Below are 24760 nucleotides of genomic sequence, written 5' to 3' on the forward strand. Positions count from 1 at the left end.
AGAGAAATCTGTCCACAGTAAAACACGAGAAGTGTATAGAATAATGAAATCCAAGGTGATAAGGAATTTATTGAAAGAGAAAACGGTCAATATTAAACGTGAACCATATGACCAGGAAGACGAGGGAAGCGTGTTCCATGGATTGATGACTGAGAGGACATTTATCAAGAATAGTTTCAATGAAACAGTGACAGCCAAGCCAATGCGTCGTAAGCTGAGGAGTGGGTGAAGATGATAATTGAAGAGATTCTAATGTTATATCTTTGAGGTATGTAGATAGTTAAGATAAAAGGACAGCAATGAAATGGTAATTAGGGGACACCTGCAGGATTCAGAAAATATTTCCTATTTTTATTAGGTAAGAAGCTTGACCATTTGCCTTTGTCCCTACATGATACCTTATGTTATTATTAAATATATTTTATCAGGTCCAAACTGATAATGCTGAGAACAAGGTCCTGATGGCAGAAATAGGGAATCTATCTGCAAGAACACAACTGAAGTCAGAATAGGCCGGTGATGGAAGGAGACTTGACCTGGGGTGGCGAACACACAATACAGTGTCCAGAGGGTGTGCTGTGGAATCGTGCACCTGAAACCTGCATAATTTTGTTAACCAGTGTCACCTCGATAAATTCAATAAAAAGGAAAAAATTAAGTAAATTGCCTTAAAAGGAGAAAAAAAAAAAGAGTAGTCCAGAGCAGGAAAATCGGTGTTTCCTTCCTAGTCTTTTCCTGGAAAGAAGGGCAAGCAACGATTCTGTGCCCCTTTCCTCACATCTCTGGCTCCAGCTGCCCCTTGATCGCATGTTCCTCAGTTTGTGACCACCATGGACATGGACGGGCTGATAAAGTTGCTGTTTTCTTGCAATATAATGGTTGCTGTGGAGCTTTAATAAGTTTCATTTCATCAGCATGATAAATATGAACTCTAAAGAACACTTATTAGTTGATTTGATAAATCATCTAATATAATATAATTAAATGTGAAAGGGGACACAGTTATAAAAACATTTAAAGTAGCTGCTACATTGAAGCATGTCTTTTGACAGTGCTGTATCTATTTTATATAAAAATATATATATTTTTTGCCTAAGTTGCCCAGATTTTTAGCTGAGTGGAAGGAATGCCAATGATACTTTTTCTCTGAATATCTGATAACGGGTGAAGTTTGTTGCATGTGTATCCTATTAGTAACACATCTTGATCTGATGTTTATATTTCCAGTTTCACAGGAATAATTATCCTCACAGTAAACTGAGGAACCGAATTTGGGGAATGGTCAACTTTGTCAACATGGTAAGATTTTATACAATTTAAATTGAGGTAAAATGCAAATAGAAAGGAACTTCTGGAATAGAGAGTGCTGATTTTTTTGTGGTATTTCTGAGAGAGCCCAAAAGACAAAAATTCACCCAGTAGATAAAATAGCAGAAATTCATTGAAAAATTCACGGTAACAAATGAACTACAGGTCTGAGTTTTTTGGCTTTCTAACTAAATGGCACTTAATAATTAAACATTTAAATGAGTTTCAAATATTGGTCACTAATCACAAAAACTTATAAAGCAATCTACAAAGATTTCAATACCCATCATGCAAAAATCAAATCCACTATTTTAAATTACTGCCCCACTACCTTGCACAGCAAAAAGGTTTTCAAGCTGTAGTTTATTTTCCATGTTTTGACACAGAAATTAGGGAAAATATTTTAGTAAAATATAGGATTAATGATAACTTTTCTTAAAAAGCAATACTGTGAATTGTACGTATTTTTCTTAAGTCATCGATTCTTCTAAGTCATCGAGCTCCATCACTGGGATAAAGAGAGCCCAAAGGAAGATGCTGTGCTGAGCAGCCCCATCTCGGTCAGTGGTGGTTCATTCACCAGTTGAAGGACACTTGAGCAGTTTCTAGCTTTGCTATAATGAGTAAGATTTCTTTACGCATTCGCATATAGATGTATATACAAACATAAATTTTTATTTTCTTTTTGTAAATGACTAAGAAGTAAGAATGCTGGGTCAAACAGTAAGTAGGAGAGATTAACCAAAGAACTTATTTGCATATATGCATAATCCGTGGACGCAGACAATAGTGAGGTGAAAGCCTGGGGTTGGGGGACGGGGTCAGTGGGGAATGGGGGGGACATCTATAGTACTTACAACAATGAAGATAAATTTTTAAAAAGTATATGCTCTTTAGCTTTTTCTCACAAGTTTTGATATGTTTTATTTTTAATTTTCATTCAATTCAAAATATTTCTAATATCCCTTATTACTTCTTTTTGGATTCAGTGGTTATATATGTGTGTGTCACCTAATTTCCAAATACTGGAAAATTTTTAATATATCTTTATGTTAGAATTCTGCCTATCACATCCATATTTTTCACTAGAGCTTTCACATATTAATAACTATTATTTTACATTTCCTGTCAGAGAATTTCAACATTCGGCTTATCTCGGAGTCTAGTTTTGTTGATTCATCTCTCAAACAGTGGGTTGTCTTTCCTGGCTTTATCGTGTGTTCTTTAATATTTAATAGGATCCTGGACATTATGTATAGGAGAGTAGGGATGGAGGAAATAGTGCTTATGCCTGGAAATGTACACTTCTTCTTTGGCCAGGCCATTCACAAATGGGATTAAATCAGTCTCATCAGCAAGGACACTGCTTTAGGGTTTTGCTATTGCTATTGTTACCGATAGTGCACCAGAGCTTCAGATCCCTGTAGGGTTACCCTGTGCTTAGAGTGGGTCCTGGATTGCTGGAGAGGCAGTTCCTGCCTCAGCCTCAGCCTCAGGCCTTTGTCAAGGGCTAGTGCTCAAAGGCTTTCTTTCACATACTTATCAGGAGTATTCTGTTCTTGTCTGTGGCTCAGCAGTTGCTGACCTAGGTATGGGAACCAGCGTGTTTTCTCTTACCCTGATCTATGCTTGGTCTTAGGAAAGTCCTGCCCATGGGTCACTGGGGAGCTATTCTCAGTGTTCACGCTCTCCCTCCTTTGCTGGAGGCCTTGAATGGTCTGGCCTCAAGACCATGTCCTCCCTCGTCTCTGGGGGTAGGTGTTATTCTTTCCCCTTCTTTCGGCCACAGTAGGTCTTCACTTGAGTTCTGGGCCTGCAAAAGAAAACGTTTGCTGAAGTTCCCGCAACAGCTTAAGGCTTTGCTTCTCAAGAGGGGATGGAGAGGTTTTAAGATGTTCCCAAGGCAGCAGTTGCTCCCATTCTTCAGGCCCATACCCCCGAGGGAGGATATCTCCAGTCTCCCACGCTGCCCTCCGTTGTATTTATGCAAAAGAGTCTGCACTTGGGCATAATTCCTTGTGTCTGTGTCTCCCAGAGGGTCCTATACTCTCATTCTATCCCACACTTGCTTTTTAGCAATTCCTTAAAAATAGTTGGTGGATTCTTCTTATTGGCCTGTTCGGCACAAAGCATCTCTTTTTCTCATTTTCTGCCACTGGGAGATGCTCTTGCACCATTTCTCCTAGAAGGAGAAATCCTTCGATTTCAAGCTATGCATTTGCCTGATTCTGTCAGCTCTCATGGTTTCAATAAAAGGTAGAATTTCATAGATTCTCTAGCTTTTTCTTTTGGTCAGGGTAGAAGCAGCACTCTTTACGACTGTGTACATCTTAGACAGAAGCAGAATTCCTCTTAAATTTAAATTTATGTCTACAGAAATTAAAAATTCTCCCTGTGGCTTTTTCTAAAATATAGGAGCAATGTAGAATGAAATGAGTGTATCTCAAAGTCATTTCCATTTTCTCCTATTTCTTATATCTTGTAATTGTCTTTATCGTTCCCCTAACATTGATCCAAATATAAGACTCAGTCTCTTTCTTTGGCTTTTCATCTCCAAAGTAAACAGAAATACAAAATTGTGGCACATAGCTGAACCTTTTCAGTTTAGATTGGGAGGTCATACCACAAACAGTTTAAACTAGCATGGTCTACAAGTCCTTGACCCCTTCCATCATATCCCCTTAACTGGCCTTTTATCACCCATATTGCCCACAGGGGAGGGGGACAGACAGACTGAGGGGATTTATGGGAAGCAATCTCTGTTCTAGCCCAGATCTAGCTGGATCTAGCTGGAGGGTCTGTCCTTGTATTATTATTTATTAATCATTGTATTATTTTCCATACAAACAACTGTAAACCTACTTTTGCCCACTGCTGTATTTGCTTAAACTCTGTCTTCTTTTGTCCTGGCATCAAGTATATATTAACTAGGTATTTACAAAAGCAGGCGGGAATAGAGGTGAGAAGGCTTATGGGCTACAACTGTTGCTTCCTGTTTTGGGCAATCCACAATAAGATTTCTTAGACAACAAAGTAGTTCCAGAGAACAAGCATGGCAGCTAACTATTGGTTTTTGAAAACCAATGTCAACTTTCTGATCTGCTGCAGAACCAACTCTCTGAAAGGAGAGAAATGAAGAAAGAGCATTTATTCCGTTGTGTGCTACTATTAGTATATTCATATTTCATGTCAGTTGTAATCTCGGCGTTTTACTAAATTATTTCTTCTAGAACATTCTGAGCTCAGTGCCTATAAGGCTTACGATAGGTCGAGGGGATTCAAGCATTTTTAGTTTAATTTCTTTGTTGACCATGGCCATTCACCCAGGATTCTGAGTGATTCACCCCACATTAGGTTTCATTCAACACGACTATTCTGTTTGAGGCCTGCACTTTTTGCTTACGTACCTCACGCATTAAAATTACTTTTTTTAATGTAAAAGAATATGCTCGCGTTGAGGATCCTTCTGCAACTTGACTTTGTAAAAAATTATTTCTTTTTTGAACAGATCTATAAAACCTTCGACATCCATATTACATTGGTTGGCCTTGAAATATGGACAAATGGAGATAAAATAAAAGTAGATTCCGATATAGAAACGACTTTATTGCATTTTTCAGAGTGGCAACAAACCACCCTTAAAAAAAGGAAGAGCTACGATCATGCTTTGTTACTCAGGTATGTAACTGCTCCACTCCCCTGCATAGCTTAGGAAGATTATTAAAAAAGAAAACAAAGCAAGTGAACAGCCAAAATATTTGCTGAGGCAATTGACATGTTTGGATAGTACACAGGGACAAAAGGTTACATCTAACTGCACAGAAAATTTCCATATGAACTTTTTAATAAGCTTTCTTTCTAATAAAAATCGAATGCATTCATGTTCCTGGGCAGGGTTGGGAATGCTGTTAGGCAAGTAAAGCACTTTTAGAATCCATTTACCTTCCTTTTCCTCTTTCAACACTGCCCCCTTCAGCCTTCCACACCACACTATTCCAATGCTCCCCCAAAGTCAACTTTTCTGGGAAAATGCCTTATTCTCTGAACATTTCCCAATAGCACTGTGTGCCCATCCAGTGACCAGTGGTTCAAGAGCATCTTCTTTACTACTCCAAATAACAGAAAACTGATGTGATAAATTAAAACTGCCATAGCTCTAATATTCTTAAGAGAAAGTCTGAATTCATCTGGAATATGTAGGTGATTCATTCTTAAAAACAGGAGCCATTTTTAAATCATTTTTGTTATTCAAAATACCCAAGCATACTACTCAGCCTGTAGGGAGATGAAAAATAATTGTGGATCTGAGCTGACGTCAGCCCTGTGTTTTGAGTCGCCCTGTGATTGTAAGGAATGCTAAGTTATGGAAGAGCAACTCTGGAGCAATGGAGTCTTTTGGCATCTCTCCTGATGCCCTTAAAGCTGCTATAAAAGATGGGTACCCACTTTAACTACTTCATCTACCTACAATGCCGGTGTTTCTCCTAAGGAAGGTCTGCAAACACAGCCTGCAAAGGTGCTTGTGACCATTGGAAGCTTCCAAAGCCTCTGGTCAGAGGTCAGGTCCAGCCCTTTGTCAGAATGAGACTGAGCCAGACCTCCAAAGTGATATCATTTCTGACTTTCATATCTGGCATGTCCCACAGGGGAAACATGTACCAGGCTTGGGCTTGAGCTTTCCTGAACTAGCATGACCTAAAATTATGAGGGGTACAGTAAAATATCGCCATAACCTTCATAGTGGGCAAATTCCTTGGACATGTGTTTTAAAATACTTAATAAGTTAACCTAAAAATATTTCAGCGGGTATAAGTGGAAAACTTTTAATGCCAGGAATGTCTCTTACTCTGAGAAGTAACTTCTCTCACCAATAGGATGTCTACAAATAGAGAAATGACGAGGTGAGGAGAGCTCCTAAACGCCTAATGGGCACTATGTTTGGGATTTCTTAGGTGTTGAGTGTCTTCTGTATCTTCCCTTCTATATTCACACAGATCTAGAAGCAACAAGGCACTGTATATGGCATTGTCAAGGTGTGACTTTTGGTTTTAAGTGTTTATGAGCAAAGTCAGAATCTGGACCGTGCTTTCTCCGGTGCTTCATCTCCATAGGTGATGCTCTCCCAAGATCCTCAGAGTCTAGGAAGACCAGAATTCTAAGTTTCTCCAAGATGTATAGTCAAATACTGAGACTTTGAAATGTAGGCACAGGGCCATTTCAATTATAAAGAAAGAAATAAAACACATCTTCTTGGTTGAAAAAGTTAAAGACTGAAAAGGGTCATCTAGCCTGACACCTTTCTTGTATTTAAATCCTTTCTACTCCACTCCAAGTGTGGCCCTCCAGCCCATGATATCTCTCTCTAAGGTGTTCCAACTCTAAATGTTCTTCTTGAAGGCATGCCAAATTTAGATTCCTTTAATATACACATCTGCAGCTGTCTTATTAGGTAATCCAGGAATAGTCATGTTTTCATGTGACAACTCTTTTAAATGATCATAACCATCAAATTCTCTAGGAGTTTTTGTGGTTGATTAAACATTTTTAAAATTTTTCAACCATAGCCAATTAAGCACGGTGTTGAGTCCATTCACTCTGAACATTTTTAATTTAATTTTTTTTGTTCTTTCAAGTTTATTTTATCTGAAGCTGAATGTAGGGTCAAGTCTAGTAAAATGGGACTCTACCCTTGTTGGGGTTATTTTTTGTTAGTTTTTGTTGTGTGTGTTTTCTAGAAAGTACTTTTTTAATGATTTCAACTTAATATTGCGTTGACTTTTTCAATGCCTCTAATCTACCACAGTTTTGAAATGGGCTTAATGTCAACTGAGATTATCCTTAACTCCAGAACAAAGAAAAGACACTCTCAACCTGCAAAGGTGTTAGCATTGTGGGAGTTCCCTGCAGTTTGGCCTATGTGTTAATTAAACTACTACCTCAGATTGAAGAGTGTATTTTCATCTTGTTTATAGTGGGAAGTGGCTCTATACCCATGCACAAGGGACTTCTTATCCAGGCGGTATGTGCCAGCCCTTTCATTCCTCCAGTGTCGTGAAGGTGGGCTGTGTTTTATTTATGTTATATTACTTAATAAAAAGTTTGAATTAAATTTCTGTAAGTTTTATGTGTCCTAGTGAAAGGGACTATGCATGCATTCCTTCATATATTCCCACCAAAATATGTCATCATAGAACTTACATGTTTCCTTTATTAAATGAGAAAATGTTTTATGAAAAACTATAGATGAATAATAAAGGTAAACCACTGTTTAGAGTTTAAGAGAACATCATATACAGATTAATGTGCAAAGATTTAAAAAGCTCTTTTGCATATTAAATATAGTTGTGTACAAGGACATGTAAAGTTCATTAAGCTTGGCTGATTTAGCAAGTGAGAATAGTTGTTTTTGTGCTGAAAAGAAATTGCATGGATCATTTAAAATATCATGTCAAGGCAGACTTGCTATTCATTTTCCAAAAGCACAAGACCTTCAAACTGCTGACTCGCCTTGTTTATTTGATCCTTTCCCAAGTCACTAAGCTTTTAGTAAATACTGTCGAAGTAAACATATCTAAGAATTTTTTGAAAATATCAAGACTTAGGTTTTTTGGGTGTTTTTTTTTAGTGTCTCTGCCTAGTTGTTGCTATGCTCAGCCCAATCTTGTTAAGAAGTTGAAATTAAATCCTAGTACTTATTAAAATGACTTTATGAACTATTTATTTTATGATTCTTTGTATGACTTTATCTATGGAATTTTAATAACACAAATTTTGCATCAAGAATCAATTTAATCTAACATAGGAGGTCACCATTCAAATTATTATATTATAACCCATCTAGGACACATTTTAAACCAAAAATGAGCAAGATAAAATTACCAAATTAGGGGTATTTTATTTTTATGGTAACCTGATATCCCATCCCCTTTGGAAATTAATATTTTTTCACCAATATAAAGATTAAAATGTTAAAAAGAACTAAAAACAGGTAACAATCAACACTGCCTTTGGATTTTGCAGCACTGACCTGGTTTTCTTCACAGTAGAAACTCTATTCTCAAGATTGTATAACAATTTTGTGTAGTGTGAGACTATACATTGAAAACATGAACCATGCATATTTTCAAATTTACCCCCTTTGAATATCTGGTATATGGAAGACAACCAATAATGTTTATTTTGTTGGGTAAAGCATTAGTTAATAATGTTTAGCTATTTGTAAGAATGTGTCTACGTAACTCCAACAATGACCATTATTGTTGCACAAAAAAAGAATTTCAAAATGGTAGCTTTAGAGACACTCAAAACATCATTGTCCAACCTCATTATGTAATTAAAGAAACTGGGGGGCAGGAGACAGGGGTAACTAAGTCCATGGCCTCTCAAATAAGTGCTAGTTAACCAGAAGCTATAAAACAGATTTCAACCGTTCGTTCAAAGCACCGTGTGCTACAGTGTGCTAGCTCGTAGACATTTCTAACGCGTATCTTTTTTTGGCATCAGGATCTTTTACCTGACATGAATATAATTGCAAACAGGATGGCACACCAGCTGGGGCACAGCCTTGGGATGCAGCACGACAGCCAGTGTGCCTGCACTTTGGGCAAGTGTGTGATGGACACAACCGGAAGGTAACCAATGGCACAGAAGAGACAGTTAAATATTTGGGGAGTGGGTTTTGATTCCAACTCCATACCGTAGGAACATAGTGTGACTATATGGAATTTTTCTTAATATACTCCAGAAAGTCTATTACAAAAGCAGGCGTGGTAAGGTGTTCCCGTGGGGAGCTAAATCTTACCCTCTGGTAGTGTATCTCCTAATGATATCATGAGAGAAATTCTAAAACTCCATCTGAGCATATTGGAAAAGTACACAGCAATTAATTAGTAATTGTACCAAGGTGTGTAGGAGAGGAATACACTGCTCATGCCTTGGTTTATCATCTTCACTACAAACTATAATTTCTTCCTTCAACTCTTTACTCAAACATCTTTCTCAGCAAAGCCTTCCCAGCCGCCTGATCCAATTTTTCAATCCTGTCATTTCACACATATCCCCTGGCATTATCCACACCCACTCCCTTTGTTTAATCCCTCCCTTTTAAATAAATAAATAAATAAATAAATAAATAAATAAATAAATATATATATATATATATATATCTTTATTGATTTCAGGGAGAGGAAGGGAAAGGGAGAGAGAGAAACATCAATGAAGAGAGTCATTGATCGGCTGCCTCCCGCACACCCCCCCACTGGGGATCGAGCCCGCAACCCGGGCATGTGCCCTGACCAGGAATCGAACTGCGATCTCCTGGATCCTAGGTCGATGCTCAACGGCTAAGCCACACCCGGCCGGGTTAATCCCCCTTTTAATACCAACCACTATCTAATATAGTCTACGTTTCACATATTTATTTATTATTTTGCTCCTCCATTAGAATACACGCTTCATGAGATCAGAGGTTTGTTTGTTTGTTTTTGTTTTGCTTTGTCCACTGTTACAGAACCACTGTCTAGAAAAGCCCCAGACACATACTAGGTGCTCCATAGATACAGAATGAGGGGGTTCCCAGCTCCCCCCAGCACTGAATGACCTGCAGTCAGGTCCTAAAAGCCTTGCGCGTCTCTGAGCTCTGACACAGTAGGTACACATAGCGCATTCTATGCAGTAAGAAAAATGTTCTTGATGGTGGTCAGTGCTTCTGTATATTGACTAAATGAGGTAAAGTAGCTAAAGCACCGGAGCATAGTGACTGGCATAGAGGAAGAAATCCATAACTGATATCTAATTTTATATAACCACATAATCAGTCATTTCTTTTCAGGGTCCCACTGTCCCGATCTAATCATCTAATGTATTCAGGACTCTAAACATCCATCTGTATTTAATCATTGTGTCAGTAACAAAGGGAAAGGAGTCAAAGCCAAAGGAAAACTATACAGCTTTCCTAGGACGTGCAAGAGATTATTAAATGAGGAGTTTGTTTCGACAAATTTTATAGAGAACTACTCTGTCCCAGCCACTGTGTTAACTAGTGTTTGTTTGTTTTTTAAAGTGAACATGATTCTGTCTTTTCATTGAGAAGCTTGTAATCTTACATGGATGGCAAATATATAGATTATTTCCAGAAAAACAAATAAAAAGTGACATGGGAGCAGCAAGCATAGACGGTCAGTCTAAACTGGGCTTCAGTCAGAGCATTTTCACTGCAGTCGCATGTGTCGGCTGTTTCAACACAGGCATTTTCTATAGCAAAGAGCCCAGTTACCTGCTAGAACAGAGAGGCAAGAGTAAGGAAAGTAAATGGACTTCTAGAGTTTGTTATTTACATTTGCTCTGTCTAAATGATTTATAAACTGTTCACAGTTATTCTACCAGTGTGCAATGATGTGATTAATCTTTCCTTTGCACTCATCTCTAGCATTCCTGCACTGAAGTTCAGTAAATGCAACAGAATCCAGTACAAGCAATTCCTGAAAGATTACAGGCCAACATGCCTGCTTAACGTTCCATTTTCTGAACCCTCAAGTGATTCTCCGTTCTGTGGAAACAAGAACTTGGATGAGGGGGAGGAATGCGACTGTGGCCCTGTTCAGGTATTTGCAAATGATGTTGTCCTTAAGGGACAAAGTCTGTGCTCAGCCAGAGCCCAGGCAGGCACGGAGCCATTGGTCAACCATGATCTTCCCTGTGCTTTTTTTTTCTTTCTCGTTTGGAAACAGGGCGTTGGTGCAGCCTTATGGAAGCGCTATTACTGAGTAATAGATTGTGTGTAACGATCTTGCTGGAGGTCCATTCCATCCCATTTGCCTGCTTTACCTATGAATTGGCTCTTCTTGGGGGGAGGGCCCATCTGTGTCATTGTCTGGTCTCTCATGCAACAGCAGGAATCCGTTACACACAATTCTTCACAGTCGATCCAGTTTTACTCTGGAAATTACGAGTCTAGCCTATAGCCTGGTGAGACAGTTCATGTTATAAGAAAACTGTCTTAACAGATCAGGAAACTTCTAACCTGTCACACATTTATTGCACCTTGCAAGATTATGCTCATGCTGTGGGTCCAAGGACAGTATGTTGCACATCTGCACTGGAGACACGGCACAACTCCAAAGAGTCTAACAGGACGGCAATGAAGAGACTCCGTGATCAGAGTGGGAACAGTGACATATCCAGAGATTACAACACATCAAGCCTTCAAATGTCTTTCATTAAATGTAAAGAAACTATAACTTTGGAAATAGATGCCCCTGCCCATGTACCTTCTTTGAAATGGTTCTACAGCTTCACTCTCTCACACAAACTACCTAACTGACAGGATGCCACAGTTTTGCTTGCAGTTTAAATTTTGTTTGAGCAAATAGGTCCTAAGTGTTCATCTTGCTGTTATTATTGAATTATGCAAAGGTCAGCCTGAAATACTCGGCATCTTGAGAATATAAAATCAGATCTTCAGAAGCTGTATTATCTCACATCAAAGCTTTAGGATAGAGAAGCAGTGAGACCCTCCCAGAGAGCAGAGTCGTCAGGAGAATGGGAGGTTACAAAGCCCAAGCTCAGTATGCTGAGCAGCCACCAGGGAAGGAAACAGTGTAAAAGTCCCTGACACCAATGGCAAGTGGTAGTCTTTATTCAGGGTTTGGCAAACATAGGGTTACAGTTGTGAGTATGCAAAACACAGAGTTTATTCATATTATTTCCCATACAAATAACTGTAAACCTACTTCTGCCCCACTCTGTATAGCTCTCATAGCCTAGGACTATGCATTGGTATTTAACTCTGAATGACAAGTGATGCTAAATTACACAGAAGGGCAACTAATTAATTCTTCAAACAGGAACCAAACCGCAATCCAACTTCTGATCTTTAATGTTTGGTCATTGCCAGGAGTGCACGAATCCTTGCTGCGACGCGGACAGATGTATGTTGAAGCCAGGAAGTACTTGTGCAGAAGGAGAATGCTGTGAATCTTGTCAGGTAAGAGCCTTTGCTAGCACCGGATTTCTCTGTCTTTAGTTTATTAAGGGAACAGAGGACCAAAGAGTTGTCTGACCACTGCAGGGCCCTACACCACTAATCCCAGTCCAGGGCTAGGCTTGCTAGTACACGTTAGAGCCTCTTCTGAGATGCTCCGACCTCTAAGCACTGGGCAGGGTTATGGTCTGGGAAGTGGAGAAGCGGGTGAGGGGCTTGGTCTTTGAGGAACGGAGTTGCATGGCTAACATTACTCTTGCTCCTTTGTAAATCACTGCCAACCTAGTCAACCTCAGCTGGAGGTGGGCGTGAGGCGTGGCATCCCAACAACGGTGACCTAACAGGGCAAAGGATTATGCTGGAATTGGAGCTATGTTTCTAGGAAAGACAAGCAGAGATCCACATGGCTTTGTTCAAGCATTTATTGTCATTTCTTTCCCTGGACTGTGAAAGCATAAGGGAAAGGAAGCATGCCTCATTCACCTGGAAATCTTTCCAGAACTCAGCACGATTAAATGCACATTGAAGAGCTGAATGAGAGACTATTTCCATGCAGTTCCCTCCACTGGAAGCCAGGGAGTTGTTCTATTTCACAGGGAGAAATCTGACCTATTGGGAACGGAGATTCCTCCACAGAGGCAGGGGCTCCCAGCTCTGTGTGTGTGTGTGTGTGTGTGTGTGTGTGTGTGTGTGTGTGGTAGCTGGGGGAGGGGAGCACTGCTGGAGCAAGGGTTGAAGAAGATGAACAGAACATTTATTTGTTTCTCCAGCTTATGTCCGCCCCAACTCTGCCCAATGCTGTTCTAAAGCCAAATTTCAAAAGCACCATCTCAGCACTGTTCAAATTAACAAAAGCCAAGGCGTTCACGAATGATGACAATTCCCAGTGCAATGGAAAAGGCCATTGGTTTCAGCCTAAAACCACTTGTAGATAAATTAAATGGGCCAACCTTCCTCCTACTCGCTGAACTTTCCCTCCCTGCCCGTGTCCAAGATTTAATGTCTCTGTTTTTCTTCAACAGATGAAAAAAGCAGGGTCCGTGTGCAGAGCAGCGAGAAGTGAGTGCGATTTCCCTGAAGCGTGTACTGGCCACTCCTCTGGGTGTCCAAAGGATGAATTCCAAGTAAACGGGTTTCCCTGCCAGAGCGGGAAAGGCTACTGCTTCCTGGGGAGATGTCCCACCCGGGATGACCAGTGCTCCGAGCTGTTCGATCATGGTGAGGGCCAAGCACGGTGGATGACAGATCGCGATCACAGCCATTAGTCCTGTTACTGTCCCATACCGGGGGCAAAACTGGAACGAATGCCATATTACCCAGCATCTCTTCACAGAGTCCCTTTAATGTTAATTGATGTTACCTCTAACGTTAATCGACTAGCTCAGCATGTGGGTTAAGGAATGTTTATTGCTTGTTTAGTATATCTATACTAAGATACCTTCCTGGGGGAAGAGGGTCATTGTTTAATTACTTTTGTCCCAGTCTGCCTCATCGTTACATAATACCGAAACTTCAATTACATCAGAAAAGGAAAGTGTCTTGTAATGAACAGTATTCATGCTTTCACTGTTTTACTTTTATTATACCATTTTGCACCCCAGGGGCAAAAGACAGTTCTGATATCTGCTACCTGATCAATGAAAAGGGAAATAAATTCGGATACTGCAAAAACAAGAAAAGCAAACTAATCCCCTGCGAAGAGAAGTGAGTGCCTGGTAAAGAGCTGTACGCGCCGTCTAAGGGGGTCCTGCGGGTGAGAGCAGCTCCTGCTGACAGCGTCTAACTCCCCCTCGCTGAGGCCGCCAGGGCCGGGCAGCAGGGAGGGGGGTGGCATCCTGGGCAGTGCCCTCTGGCAGTTAGGTGCTGCGCTTGTTAGCTGCAGGTCGAGCACTATCGGGAGAAGCATGGGAAAGATTTCAGACACTTAATAGACAAAGGGGGGAGTAAAAGCTACCGAAAGAGAAAGGAGCCAACCGGAGGAGGGGGGAAATGAGCAGACCAGGGCAAAGAGAAAGAGAGAAGGGAAGGGTGATGTCATAAAAAGAATGGGGGGCATTGAAATTGGGAGAGAAATGGAAGAACTAGAAGTCGAATCGGATTTTTAGAAGCATGAGCTGAGCCATACTTGTATATTTGTTGCCGATAGCTTGATATGGGCCAAAAACCAGGATTTGGCCTGAAAACCACAGTAAAAACCTATTGTCGAGTTCAACTCTGCTCCTCAGTACACTAGATAAAAATGGGCAGTCACTTAACTTCCCTTACTCCGTAACCTCCAAAACAGAGGTTATAATACTAGCACCTCCCAGGGTTATTGCGAGAATCAACTGATATGCTCTATGCTAAAGAGGTTAAGAAAGAAATCTTAGCATCCTGATCAAAGTTATGCTAATCAAATGACTCACAAAAATATTGTTTCTGTAGACTAAAGCTAATGTAGATTTGTGAGAACCACAGAGATATCCAGAAAAACATCATTTTCTATCTTTGCCTATTCATCTCCTTTCCCTGGGTAAGCACTGGCCTGCACGACACTTAACTGCTTTTCCTGGCCCTTCTGAAGCTTGCCAGCAAACCTGGGCTAGAAAAAAGGGGCCAGGCCACTTCAAGGCAAGCCTGGTCTCTAAAATTCTATTCTGGTCCCGAGTCTGAGACTACTGTTCCTTTTCTTCAGAAATGTCAAATGTGGAAAGATATTCTGCACCGGAGGGCAGCACTCATCTTTCCTTGGGGAAGAAAAGATCTATCACCTTAAGGTTCCAAAGCAGAATGCCACCATTGACTGCAAAACCTTCTATTTATATCAGAATTCTAAAGATTTGGGTCTGGTTGCTCCTGGAACAAAATGTGGAGATGAAATGGTAAGATGAAAATTCTTTGTTTTATTAAAACTTCTCAGTTCAGGCCCTTGAAAACATCTTTGGAGCCTAGAATTGGTTCCAGAGGGCCTATATATGAGAAAGCAGAAAAAAATTTGGTAATTTCTTTTTTATTGATCAGAGTAGCAATAACATTTTCACAAATATTAATTTGTTTAAGCCTTATTATACAAAATGATATGTAAATATTATACATGTGCTCAGTGTCTTACAGTAGACATCTAACAAAATTACAGGCATAATTTTTGAATTAAATTGACTATGAAGTGGCCATACATTTTTTTTTTATTTTACTCACTCAGCCATGTTCACTGGGCACATACTCTGGTGCCAGTGACTGTGCTGGACACAGGTGATGAAAAGGTGAGTGCACTTGAGAATTTCATCGATTAAATGAAATACATCATTACAATCCAACACAAGTGCTTTTATAGTGGTGTGACCAATGTACATTTGAGTCCAAAGAGCTGACTTCACGTGTAGAACACAGAATGACATCTTAGAATGAGTGACATTTCAGCTTTGACTTGATGAACAATGTTTCTCAGCACACGGAAACGAGAAAAGGCTTTTTTATGAATAAATACCTGCTTAAGATGCAAAGTTATAAAATGTATGGCATAGTCAGATAACTGGCAATTTCAGTGTGACTGGAACTTTGGGTGACCTGGAGTGAAGTGAAATGGAACGAGTAGAAAGAGGCCAGAGTGGAAAGGACTTATTATTCCAAGATACAACTTTAGAATGCATACTAAAAACAATAGCCGTTTCATCAAGGGTTACGAACACAAGCATATATGGAGAATTTATAAGAAGACTATCAAAAGATCAGCTATTTCGAAGTGGAATAGTTTCTTTCTATGCTATGGCTTCCCTTCTCTATGCCAAAATCCAGAAACATTACAGCATCCTTCATATAATGTAATAGAGAAATGAACTGGGAAACAAGACTTCAATATGTAAAAAAAAGGATTCAAGTTTAAGAACTTAATGAAAACCAACATTTCAAGTCCAAATATGAAGCTATACAGTTTCCCATTAAGATGACTAAGTATCCAAATGGTAAGGCATCTGTATTTGTGAAAATTGAGTTATGTGTACCAACCACAGCTAGAAAGTTCCGGGATTTTCAGTAAGATAGAGTGTGAAGCATCAGCTTAAAAACCAAACCAAACCAAAAAAAAAAGCCAAACAATATTTTATTCACTTCAGGTAAGGAAAATCAGCCAGAAGTACAAAGCAGAAGTAGGACATCCCCTTAAGAGTGACAGGAATTGAACAAAGGGGTTGATCTCAGAGCAGTTGTTAAGGAGCATGTTGGGGTTTTTCTCTTTTAAATATGCTTTTATTGGTTGCAAAGAGAGGAAGGGAGAGAGAGAGAGAGAAACATCAATGATGAGAGAGAGAGTCATCGATCAGCTGCCTCCTGCGCGCCCCCTACTGGAGATCCAGCCCGAACCCCGGGCATGTGCCCTGACTGGGAATCGAGCCCTGATAAGGAGCATGTCTCGATCTCATAAGCACATTGGGCCATGTACCGCTACCTAGAGTGCCTATTCTTTGAAGAGAAATCTTAGTCCATCAGCGCACCAGTAACAATGGGGCCAGTTCTTGAACCAATTCTAATGAGGGAATTTGCGTATCATAAATGCCAGTCACAGAGGTATCACAGAGACACTAGATACAGGATTTTTCATTTCGTTTTTACAATAAGATACTGTATTTTAGACATAAGGAACTTAAAAATAAATAAAAAACATTCTAGTTTCTCTTTGTAGTTATTTTTTTCTGGGTAACTTTTAATTTCATGTAGGACAAGAGAGCAAATGTATCCCACTGCCCCTGGGCACCCTTTTCCTTAGTTACACTACAGAACTTAGGACATAGATAATTTAAAAAAAAGAAAGAAAAAAGAAAGGGAAGAGAAGCGAAGGGAAGAGAAGGGTAGAGTGGAAAGAGGAGCGAAGAGAGGAGGGAAGAAAGGGAGGAAATTAGTCTGTTCTTTGACTCAGAAAAATTGCTGTAAAACTATCTGTAGTTATTTATCAAACATACAAAAATGGAAAAACTAAAATAAGAAATATCTTACTATTTCTCTCTAGTTGAGATCTCCATGGGTTTAAAAACAATGTTTCCCAGTGTTCAATGGTGCATAGCCATGTATTGTGTAAGAACAGTGGTCCCATGAGATTATAGTGGAGCTGGATTTCCTGCAAGAAATGGAAGGATATGTGGTTCAGATGAATTCTTTTTCTTTGATGGGAGCAATATCTGCAGGGCTTGGCAGTAGATTCCCTCTCACTGACAGCACCTCAATTTTGAGTGCACAGATTACCTCCCAGTCTGTCACCACTGACTCGTTTTGGCACAGATGAGCGTGTCCCCCAGCGCTACACATTTAGGGGGCACGTACAGCCCTTGATCTAGCTCGATTGTGTTCAGAACACATCGCTGTAAATTCCTCGCTGAGGATCTAAGATCCTGTACAAGGACACAGGTCCACAGGAGGTAGTTTAATAAGTACTGTTTTCTTTAAATGCGATTTTTTTCCAAGTTTATTCTTTTTTATTTTTTATATGATTTTTGTATTAGTTTCTGGTGTTCAGCACAGTGGTTAGACAATCATATATGCTTTACAGCGTCCCCCTGGTATTTCCAGTACTCACCTGGCACCACTCATGGTTATTACAACATATTCCCTGTCCTGTACTTTGCAGCCCTGTGACTACACTGTAACTACCAATCTGTACTTCTCAATCCCTTCACCTTTTAATAACTATTAAGTGCCATTGCCATTTCAGTAAGAAGCTTTCTGTGGTAGCCTGTCACCTTTCACTCCCTCCTGCCAGTCACTACTATGGTGATCTATGCCTTTTCCAGTCAGCTTCCCCTCAATATTCCTAATCAGTCCAGCCCACATCCCTGTTCATGGAACAGCACTGACAGCTTCAGTGTTCTCAGAATTTCTAACACTGCTGGAAGGGGCAGGAGACGGGCTTGTGGGACGGTGTTTATAAGTCTACAGTAGTGTACAGCAATGTCCCAGGCCTTCCCTTCACTCCCCACCCACTCACCGGCCGGAACAACTTCTAGCCCTGCAACTCCATTCAAGGTAAGTGCACTATACAGGTATATCATATTTTATCTTTTATATACTTTTTTTACTGTACCTTTTCTATGTTTTGATACACAAGTACCTACTATTGTGTTATAACTTTCTACAGTATTCTGTACAGGTCTGTAGCCTAAGAGCAATAGGCTGTGACATGTAGCCTAGCTGTGTAGTGGGCTATACCGCCTAGGTCTGTGTAAGGACTCTGTGATGTTTGCACAATGGCAAAATCATCTGATGACATATTTGTCAGTACATATCCCCATCATTAAGGGACATATGACTGTATATAGAAAATCTGTTCTATAATAAGCAAGGAAGACAAACAACAGCAGACGTGAAATAATTGAACAGTGGAGACCAATCTGAAGAATCAGAGACGACAGTCCCCTATGGAACAGATATGCACTAAAAAAGAGGAAAGTCCTTTTGGAAAAAAGTTAAATTTATATTTCATACTATTTAAAAGGATATTAAATCTATAAAAAAAAAAATGTTATAATTTGCAGTTAAGAAGTATTGCCTTCAAAGTACAAAATAAATTGTGATTACTGGTTTATTTGTAATTTGGGCAGTAAGCCATCAAAGAGATACTACATAAAAAATAATAAATTAGAAGCTAAACGTCTTAACACAGAAAAATAAGATAAATTTTAAAACAGAAAAGAAATGAAAACAGAAAAAATAGTCCTAGGAAATCTAATTCAGATTCTAATATAGATATCTAGGAATTCTAGATAAACAAAACATAATAGAGGTAAAGTATAATTAAAGAAATAATAATAATAAATGTCCTTGAGTTGAGAAATGTATAAAATAAAAACTTAGTACTAAGAAGAATTCATAGAAAGAGATGAACAGTAAAACCCTCACACAGTGAAGTCAACAGTAAAGAAAACAATCTAAAAAAGAAATTAAGAAAACTATCCCACTTCCAATATCATCAAAAACAGTAAAATACTTTAAAATAATTTTAACCAAGGAGATGAAAACTATACACTGAAAAATATGACTTTGATGAAAGAAACTGAAGACACCAATAAATTGAAAGACACCCTGTGTTCATGACTTGAAAGAATTAATAGTTATAATGTCCATACTACCCAAAATGATCTGCAGGTTCAATGCAATTCCTATCAAAGCCCAAATGATATTCTTTACAGACACAGGAAAAACAATTCTAAAATTTGCATGAACCACAAAGATTCCAAGCAAGCAAAGCAATGTTGAGTAAAGAACAAAGCTACAGGCATCTTATTCCAAACTATGTTACAAAGCTATAGTGATTTATACAGCGTGGTGCTGGCATAAAAATGGACATCATAGGCCAGTGGGACAGAGCAGAGCTGAGAAATAAACCTATGTATCCGCAGTCAACTAACCTTTGACAAAGGCACCAAGAATATACAATGGGGAAAGTACAGTCTCTAATAAATGATGTTGTGAATACTGGATGTCCACATACAAAAGAATGAAATTGGACACTTATCTTATGCCATGAACAAAAATTAACTCAAAATGGATTAAAGTAAAATGTAAGGGATGAAACAGTGAAACACTTAGAAGAAGACATCAGGGAAAAGCTCATTGGCATTGTCTTGGCAATAATTTTTTGGCTATGACACCAAAAATACAAGCGGATTAATGTTCGAAAAATTAATAAGACATAGACATTTTAATAATTGAGGAGTTTGTGCATAACAATATTCGAACATACATTACATTATTTTCAAATGGCCATCAAACATTTAAAGAGTACTTCTTATTCCACAGAAGATTCTACATGTGATTATTCACAATAGAAAAAAATACGTAAATTATAAGAGTAAGTCATTCCAATTTATCTTGGTTATTTCATTTGTAGGTGTGCAAAAATGGTGAATGCGTGAAGATTGAAAAGGCTTACACTTCAACTAATTGCTCCTCTCAGTGCAATGAAAATGCTGTAAGATTTGACTCCTTTTTATATTAATATCTTACCAGACATTTATTTACTTAGGACTTATTATCCCTGGGCCTATGCGTGTGTGTGTGTGTGTGTGCACGCGCGCTTGCACGCAAATGCACACATGTAAGTATGTATAGTGATTTTGAAATTAGATGTTCATTTGGGAACCATTTTTTTTCACATATAATAAATAAAATTGATCCAAAGAGCTAAACCAGGTATTAGATACTACCAGCATTTGCAAGTATATGATTTGTTATTAGACTGGTAATCTAGAAACCCAGTAACTTATGTACATATGAAGTTTAAATGTAAAGTTTAAAGTTGGATCTATCATAATATCACTTATACTTAAGTTATATCAATGTCAACATTTGCCTGAAGCTTTTGAAAAAAAACAAAAAAAAACCCATATTTTTTTACTCAACAATATTCAATGATAGTGGTACCTAGCAGTCGTGGGTAACGTCTTCTCAAAGCCCAATAAATCAGTAGTACTTATCTAGAGAGTGTATATGTACCAGGTACTCTCCCAAGTACTTTACATATATATTAAATTTTAAAAGCTTCATAACAACTGAAAAGGTGAGTCCTCTGCCTACTTTTACAGAGAGAGAACAAGCCACACTTAGTTTATGTGAAAGGAAAAGCTGAGATTTAAACCCAGAAAGAGGGCGTGTTCTTAATTATCACACAATACTCTGATGAACTAAACACTGTTCTATCACTTTATCCCACACTTATATTACCTCATCATTATCAAGCCTAGTTAGAGTCTGTTCTTTGGCTGCGATATATTCAACACTAGCAGGGGCTGTTCCTTTAAAAAAAAATTGGTGCCTTCTGGAAAGATAACTCACGCTGTGTTGTTTATCTGGTTTTGAATCTGACACCATCGTTTTCTTGTTGGAAGGCCGTCTCCAAAGGCGGTTGATTCTTGTATTTTGTTTGCTTATTTCTTTCAAAAATTGATTGTAGTTTGCGGTTTAGTTAATCAATCAATAAAAAGTTTGTGTGTGTGTGTGTGTGTGTGTGTGTGTGTGTGTGTGTGTGTGTGCAAAACACATCTCATGCCAGTCATTTGATAAAACTGATTGAATGCCCTTCCAGGTGGATGGCAGTGAACTTGAGTGCCAGTGTGAGGAAGAAGAGGTACTTGTGAACTGGGAAGAGGCCTTAAACATTACCAGTGAGCATCCTAGAATATACTGTCCTGCATATATCAAAGCCCAGCCAGTGAAAATGCTTTTTTTTTTTTCTTATTTTCTGAGTCTACTACATATGTTGTGCTTCTGTATGGATTTGTATGGTCCTTTTTTTGCATATTTAAATACCCACATTTGAATTTACTCCTTGCTTTTAAGAATTAATGGATCTTCTCCTAGTTTAATTTGGATTAGGTCTTCTAAGAGCCCACAACCCAACAAAGCTTTTTCTATAGTCTGTTAATAACTGAGAATCAAAACTTTTCTGCTGACCGTTGCTCCCTTAAACATAAGGAGTGTTCATTGCTAACACAGATGATAATTTGTATAATATTTTGGCCTTTTACTTTATATTTAAGAAATTGTGGGGAGGGGGAATCAAAATCTTTTAAGGAAGAGAGAACCAGTGTCACAGCTCAGTTAAATGTTAATATTCTACTGTCCTAAAGTTGAAATCTTGGTTGAAGCTTTTTTCTTTTTTTTTTTTTTTACCATTCCAGATATCTCCATCCTGGTTGTTGTGCTTGTCCTGGGCATTATTGGTGCTGGGGGTATCATATTATTAATTCACTACCAAAAATGTATTAAACTGAAGAAAGTTCAGAGGTATGTCTGTCTTTTCTATGTGTTCGAGAAGGCCATTACTGAGAACATATTGGCTTTGTGGCCACAGAGCATACTTGATGGAGGCAAAGGATAACCCCTTATTGAAGACGAAGGAAGAATACCAATAAATCAAGTGCTAATCCTAATGTTTATCCCAATGGTTCCCAAACTTGTTGGCACATTGAAATTACAGTTTAAGAAAATACTAATTTTGGTTTCTCCCTCAAATATAATCGTTACAAGGTATAACCTGAGTATCCGTCTTTTAAAAATCTCCTAGTTGATTTAATATTAACCACAGGCTCACCCCCTATCTTGTATCAATATTCCGCTTCCTTCTTGACAGCCCACCTCGAGACAGACTGGGAGTGGAAAATAAAGGATACTTTGGGGATGAGCTGCAGACTAGGACTGAGCCAATCTTACCTGATATTCATCCCCTACACGTAAGACAATTTCATTTGCAATAGTTGATTATCTTAAATAGTTGATTAACTTGAAATGGAACTAGTCCTAAAGCTAAACAAGGTAGAAGATGCAGAACAGTTTAACACAGTTTCATACCATTAAGCCTTCAGTCTACATATGGGGAGGGAGAGGATGGCAGGACCCAAGCAAACCAAGACACTATTTCAGAGAAAACTATATTGGTTAAATAAAATACTGATTTGTGCACTATTATAAAAAATATAAACATAAACCAAATTCTGGTTTAAATGTCTTAATACATTTAAAAGATTGAAATCATACAAAATATGCTCTCAAAATAAAATCATTAAAAATCAGTAACAAAAAGATACTAGGATATGGGTTACAACAGAGGAGGGGGGTCTTCAAGGAAGGAGAGAAAGTTTTGTTTTTGGATCTGGATGGGGGTTGGTTACACAGAGGTACTCATTTGTGAAAATTCATCCATCTCTACACTTAGTGCTTGTGCATTTCTTTGCATGTATTTAACATATGCAACCAGCACAGTCCCTTTCCCTAAGTTGGTCTTACTGGAATTTCAATAGATGCACTTTGTGAATGAAAGCTCTATCACTTGAAAAATGTTTGGAAATCTCTTACTAAATATATTGTTGGAGAGATTCACAGGGTTTACAAGGAAAAATGGTTTCTGATAAAACTTCCCTTAACCAGAACTGTCTCCCCCACCCTATCCCATAGGAATTTAAAAACTGTTTTAGATTTTTCATGAATCAAGAAGAGGGGGTCTACGCGTGCATATGCTCATGCATGTGTGTCTGTGTGATATATGATGCAGTTCCTGACACAACGACATGTATTTATTATAGAAACCTGCAACTAGAGACCCAAGAGGACTCGCAGATTCCAATCAACGTGCCAAAATGGTAGGCTCCCATGACAGAAGGTACCTCCCCCACTTGCGACATTTTTCAAAGGCTGGCACCCTTTTGTGTTCTTTGCGTACTCATTGACTGACTAGGGACATCCTCAGCTCTTATCAAAAGAAGAGGATGGTTGGGATTGTTTCCTCTGATGTGCTAACATTTCTAACAGATAATCCAGCAGAGCCTGTGTTAATCCAAGAGTTTCAACCTGCCCAAGGGAACGAGCTAAACTTCAACAGTGCCAGAGTTCTCAGCACATCAATAACTAACTGTATCTAAGGGGTTATTTCACTTTTCTTTTTCTTTTTTAATGTTTTTTTAATTGATTTCAGAGAGAGGAAGGGAGAGGGGGAGAGAGAGATGGAAACAACAATGATGAGAGAGAGGCATCGATCGGCTGCCTCCTGCATGCCCCCTACAAAGGATTGAGCCCGAAACCTGGGCATGTGCCTGACTGGGAATTGAACAGTGACCTCCTGGTTCATAGGTCGACCCTCAACCACTGAGCCACACCAGCTGGGCCCACTTTTCAATTATTATGTCTATGTTAGAAAATGTATCAAAAGTGTGGAGGGAGACAAAATTATTAAAGGGAGACAAAATTAGGACTGTTGGGCTACATTTCAGAGTTCCTGTTTTCTTTCCTTCTTTTATCCATTCGTTGATTTCTGTCGAGTGCTACAATGTACTGGGTTAATTTGAAGCTTTCCCCCACAAAGCATTCTCACAAGAAATCCCACCCAATACACTTTTGTTGTTGGGATAGAGAAGAAGGGATGTTTCTCACGGCCCTGCCTCTTCACAGTGATGAACCTGTCTCACACCGGAGAGTGAAGAGAGGCGCTCCTGGTGCAAGCAAACTGGCTTCCTCTAATGAAATACTAAATGATTTTCTTTCTTTTGTGATAAGCTCATTTGTGTTACAATAGCTGCTTCATGAGCCTTGGCTAAGGAGAGCTGGGAAAGTGAAAAAAATGTAGCACAGCAAAATCCAGAAAGATTATTGCAATTAGTAGGTATAAATAAGTAACTGAAATAGAACATGCTTATAGATTTTACCAAAAACCACTTATTTTTACCCATGTGTTTCTATTTAGAGCTTGAAATTGGATATCGAAGATGGCTGCGAAAGGCTAGGCTGAGGCTTCTGGATGCAAGATCTTCACGACCTTTCCTCATTGTTTGCTGCACAGATTTTGATAGTTTCTCAAATGTTCTATATCCAGACAGAAAACGTTGAAGAGAAACAACTTGTTTCTGTAATATTTGCCTGTAGAACTCATGACCTGTAGTGTAGACATATGCTACAAAATCATTATAGGTTTTCAAACCCTCTTTAGCTTAATACAAGTATAAACAGTCTCCTTGC

At 38.9% G+C, this 24760-nt stretch overlaps 1 protein-coding gene across 1 annotated transcript in view; it reads left to right on the plus strand.

Annotated features, from left to right (window-relative positions):
* The window catches only part of ADAM7 (ADAM metallopeptidase domain 7), a gene marked incomplete at both ends in the record, with an annotated part of 36175 nt that extends 11642 nt beyond the window's left edge, over positions 1–24533 (plus strand). Inside the window, 14 exons of the mRNA XM_081135481.1 lie at positions 1228–1299; positions 4817–4986; positions 7281–7365; positions 8812–8939; positions 10736–10910; positions 12203–12292; positions 13312–13507; positions 13891–13993; positions 14964–15150; positions 20145–20225; positions 21339–21417; positions 21934–22039; positions 22386–22485; positions 24489–24533. Coding sequence (XP_080991607.1) covers positions 1228–1299; positions 4817–4986; positions 7281–7365; positions 8812–8939; positions 10736–10910; positions 12203–12292; positions 13312–13507; positions 13891–13993; positions 14964–15150; positions 20145–20225; positions 21339–21417; positions 21934–22039; positions 22386–22485; positions 24489–24533 — 1617 coding nt within the window. The remainder of the gene's footprint in view (positions 1–1227; positions 1300–4816; positions 4987–7280; positions 7366–8811; positions 8940–10735; positions 10911–12202; positions 12293–13311; positions 13508–13890; positions 13994–14963; positions 15151–20144; positions 20226–21338; positions 21418–21933; positions 22040–22385; positions 22486–24488) is intronic.
* Between the last annotated feature and the right edge of the window lie 227 nt (positions 24534–24760).

The sequence above is a fragment of the Miniopterus schreibersii genome, assembly GCF_964146895.1.
Source record: "Miniopterus schreibersii genome assembly, chromosome: 4".
Classification (NCBI taxonomy): domain Eukaryota; kingdom Metazoa; phylum Chordata; class Mammalia; order Chiroptera; family Miniopteridae; genus Miniopterus; species Miniopterus schreibersii.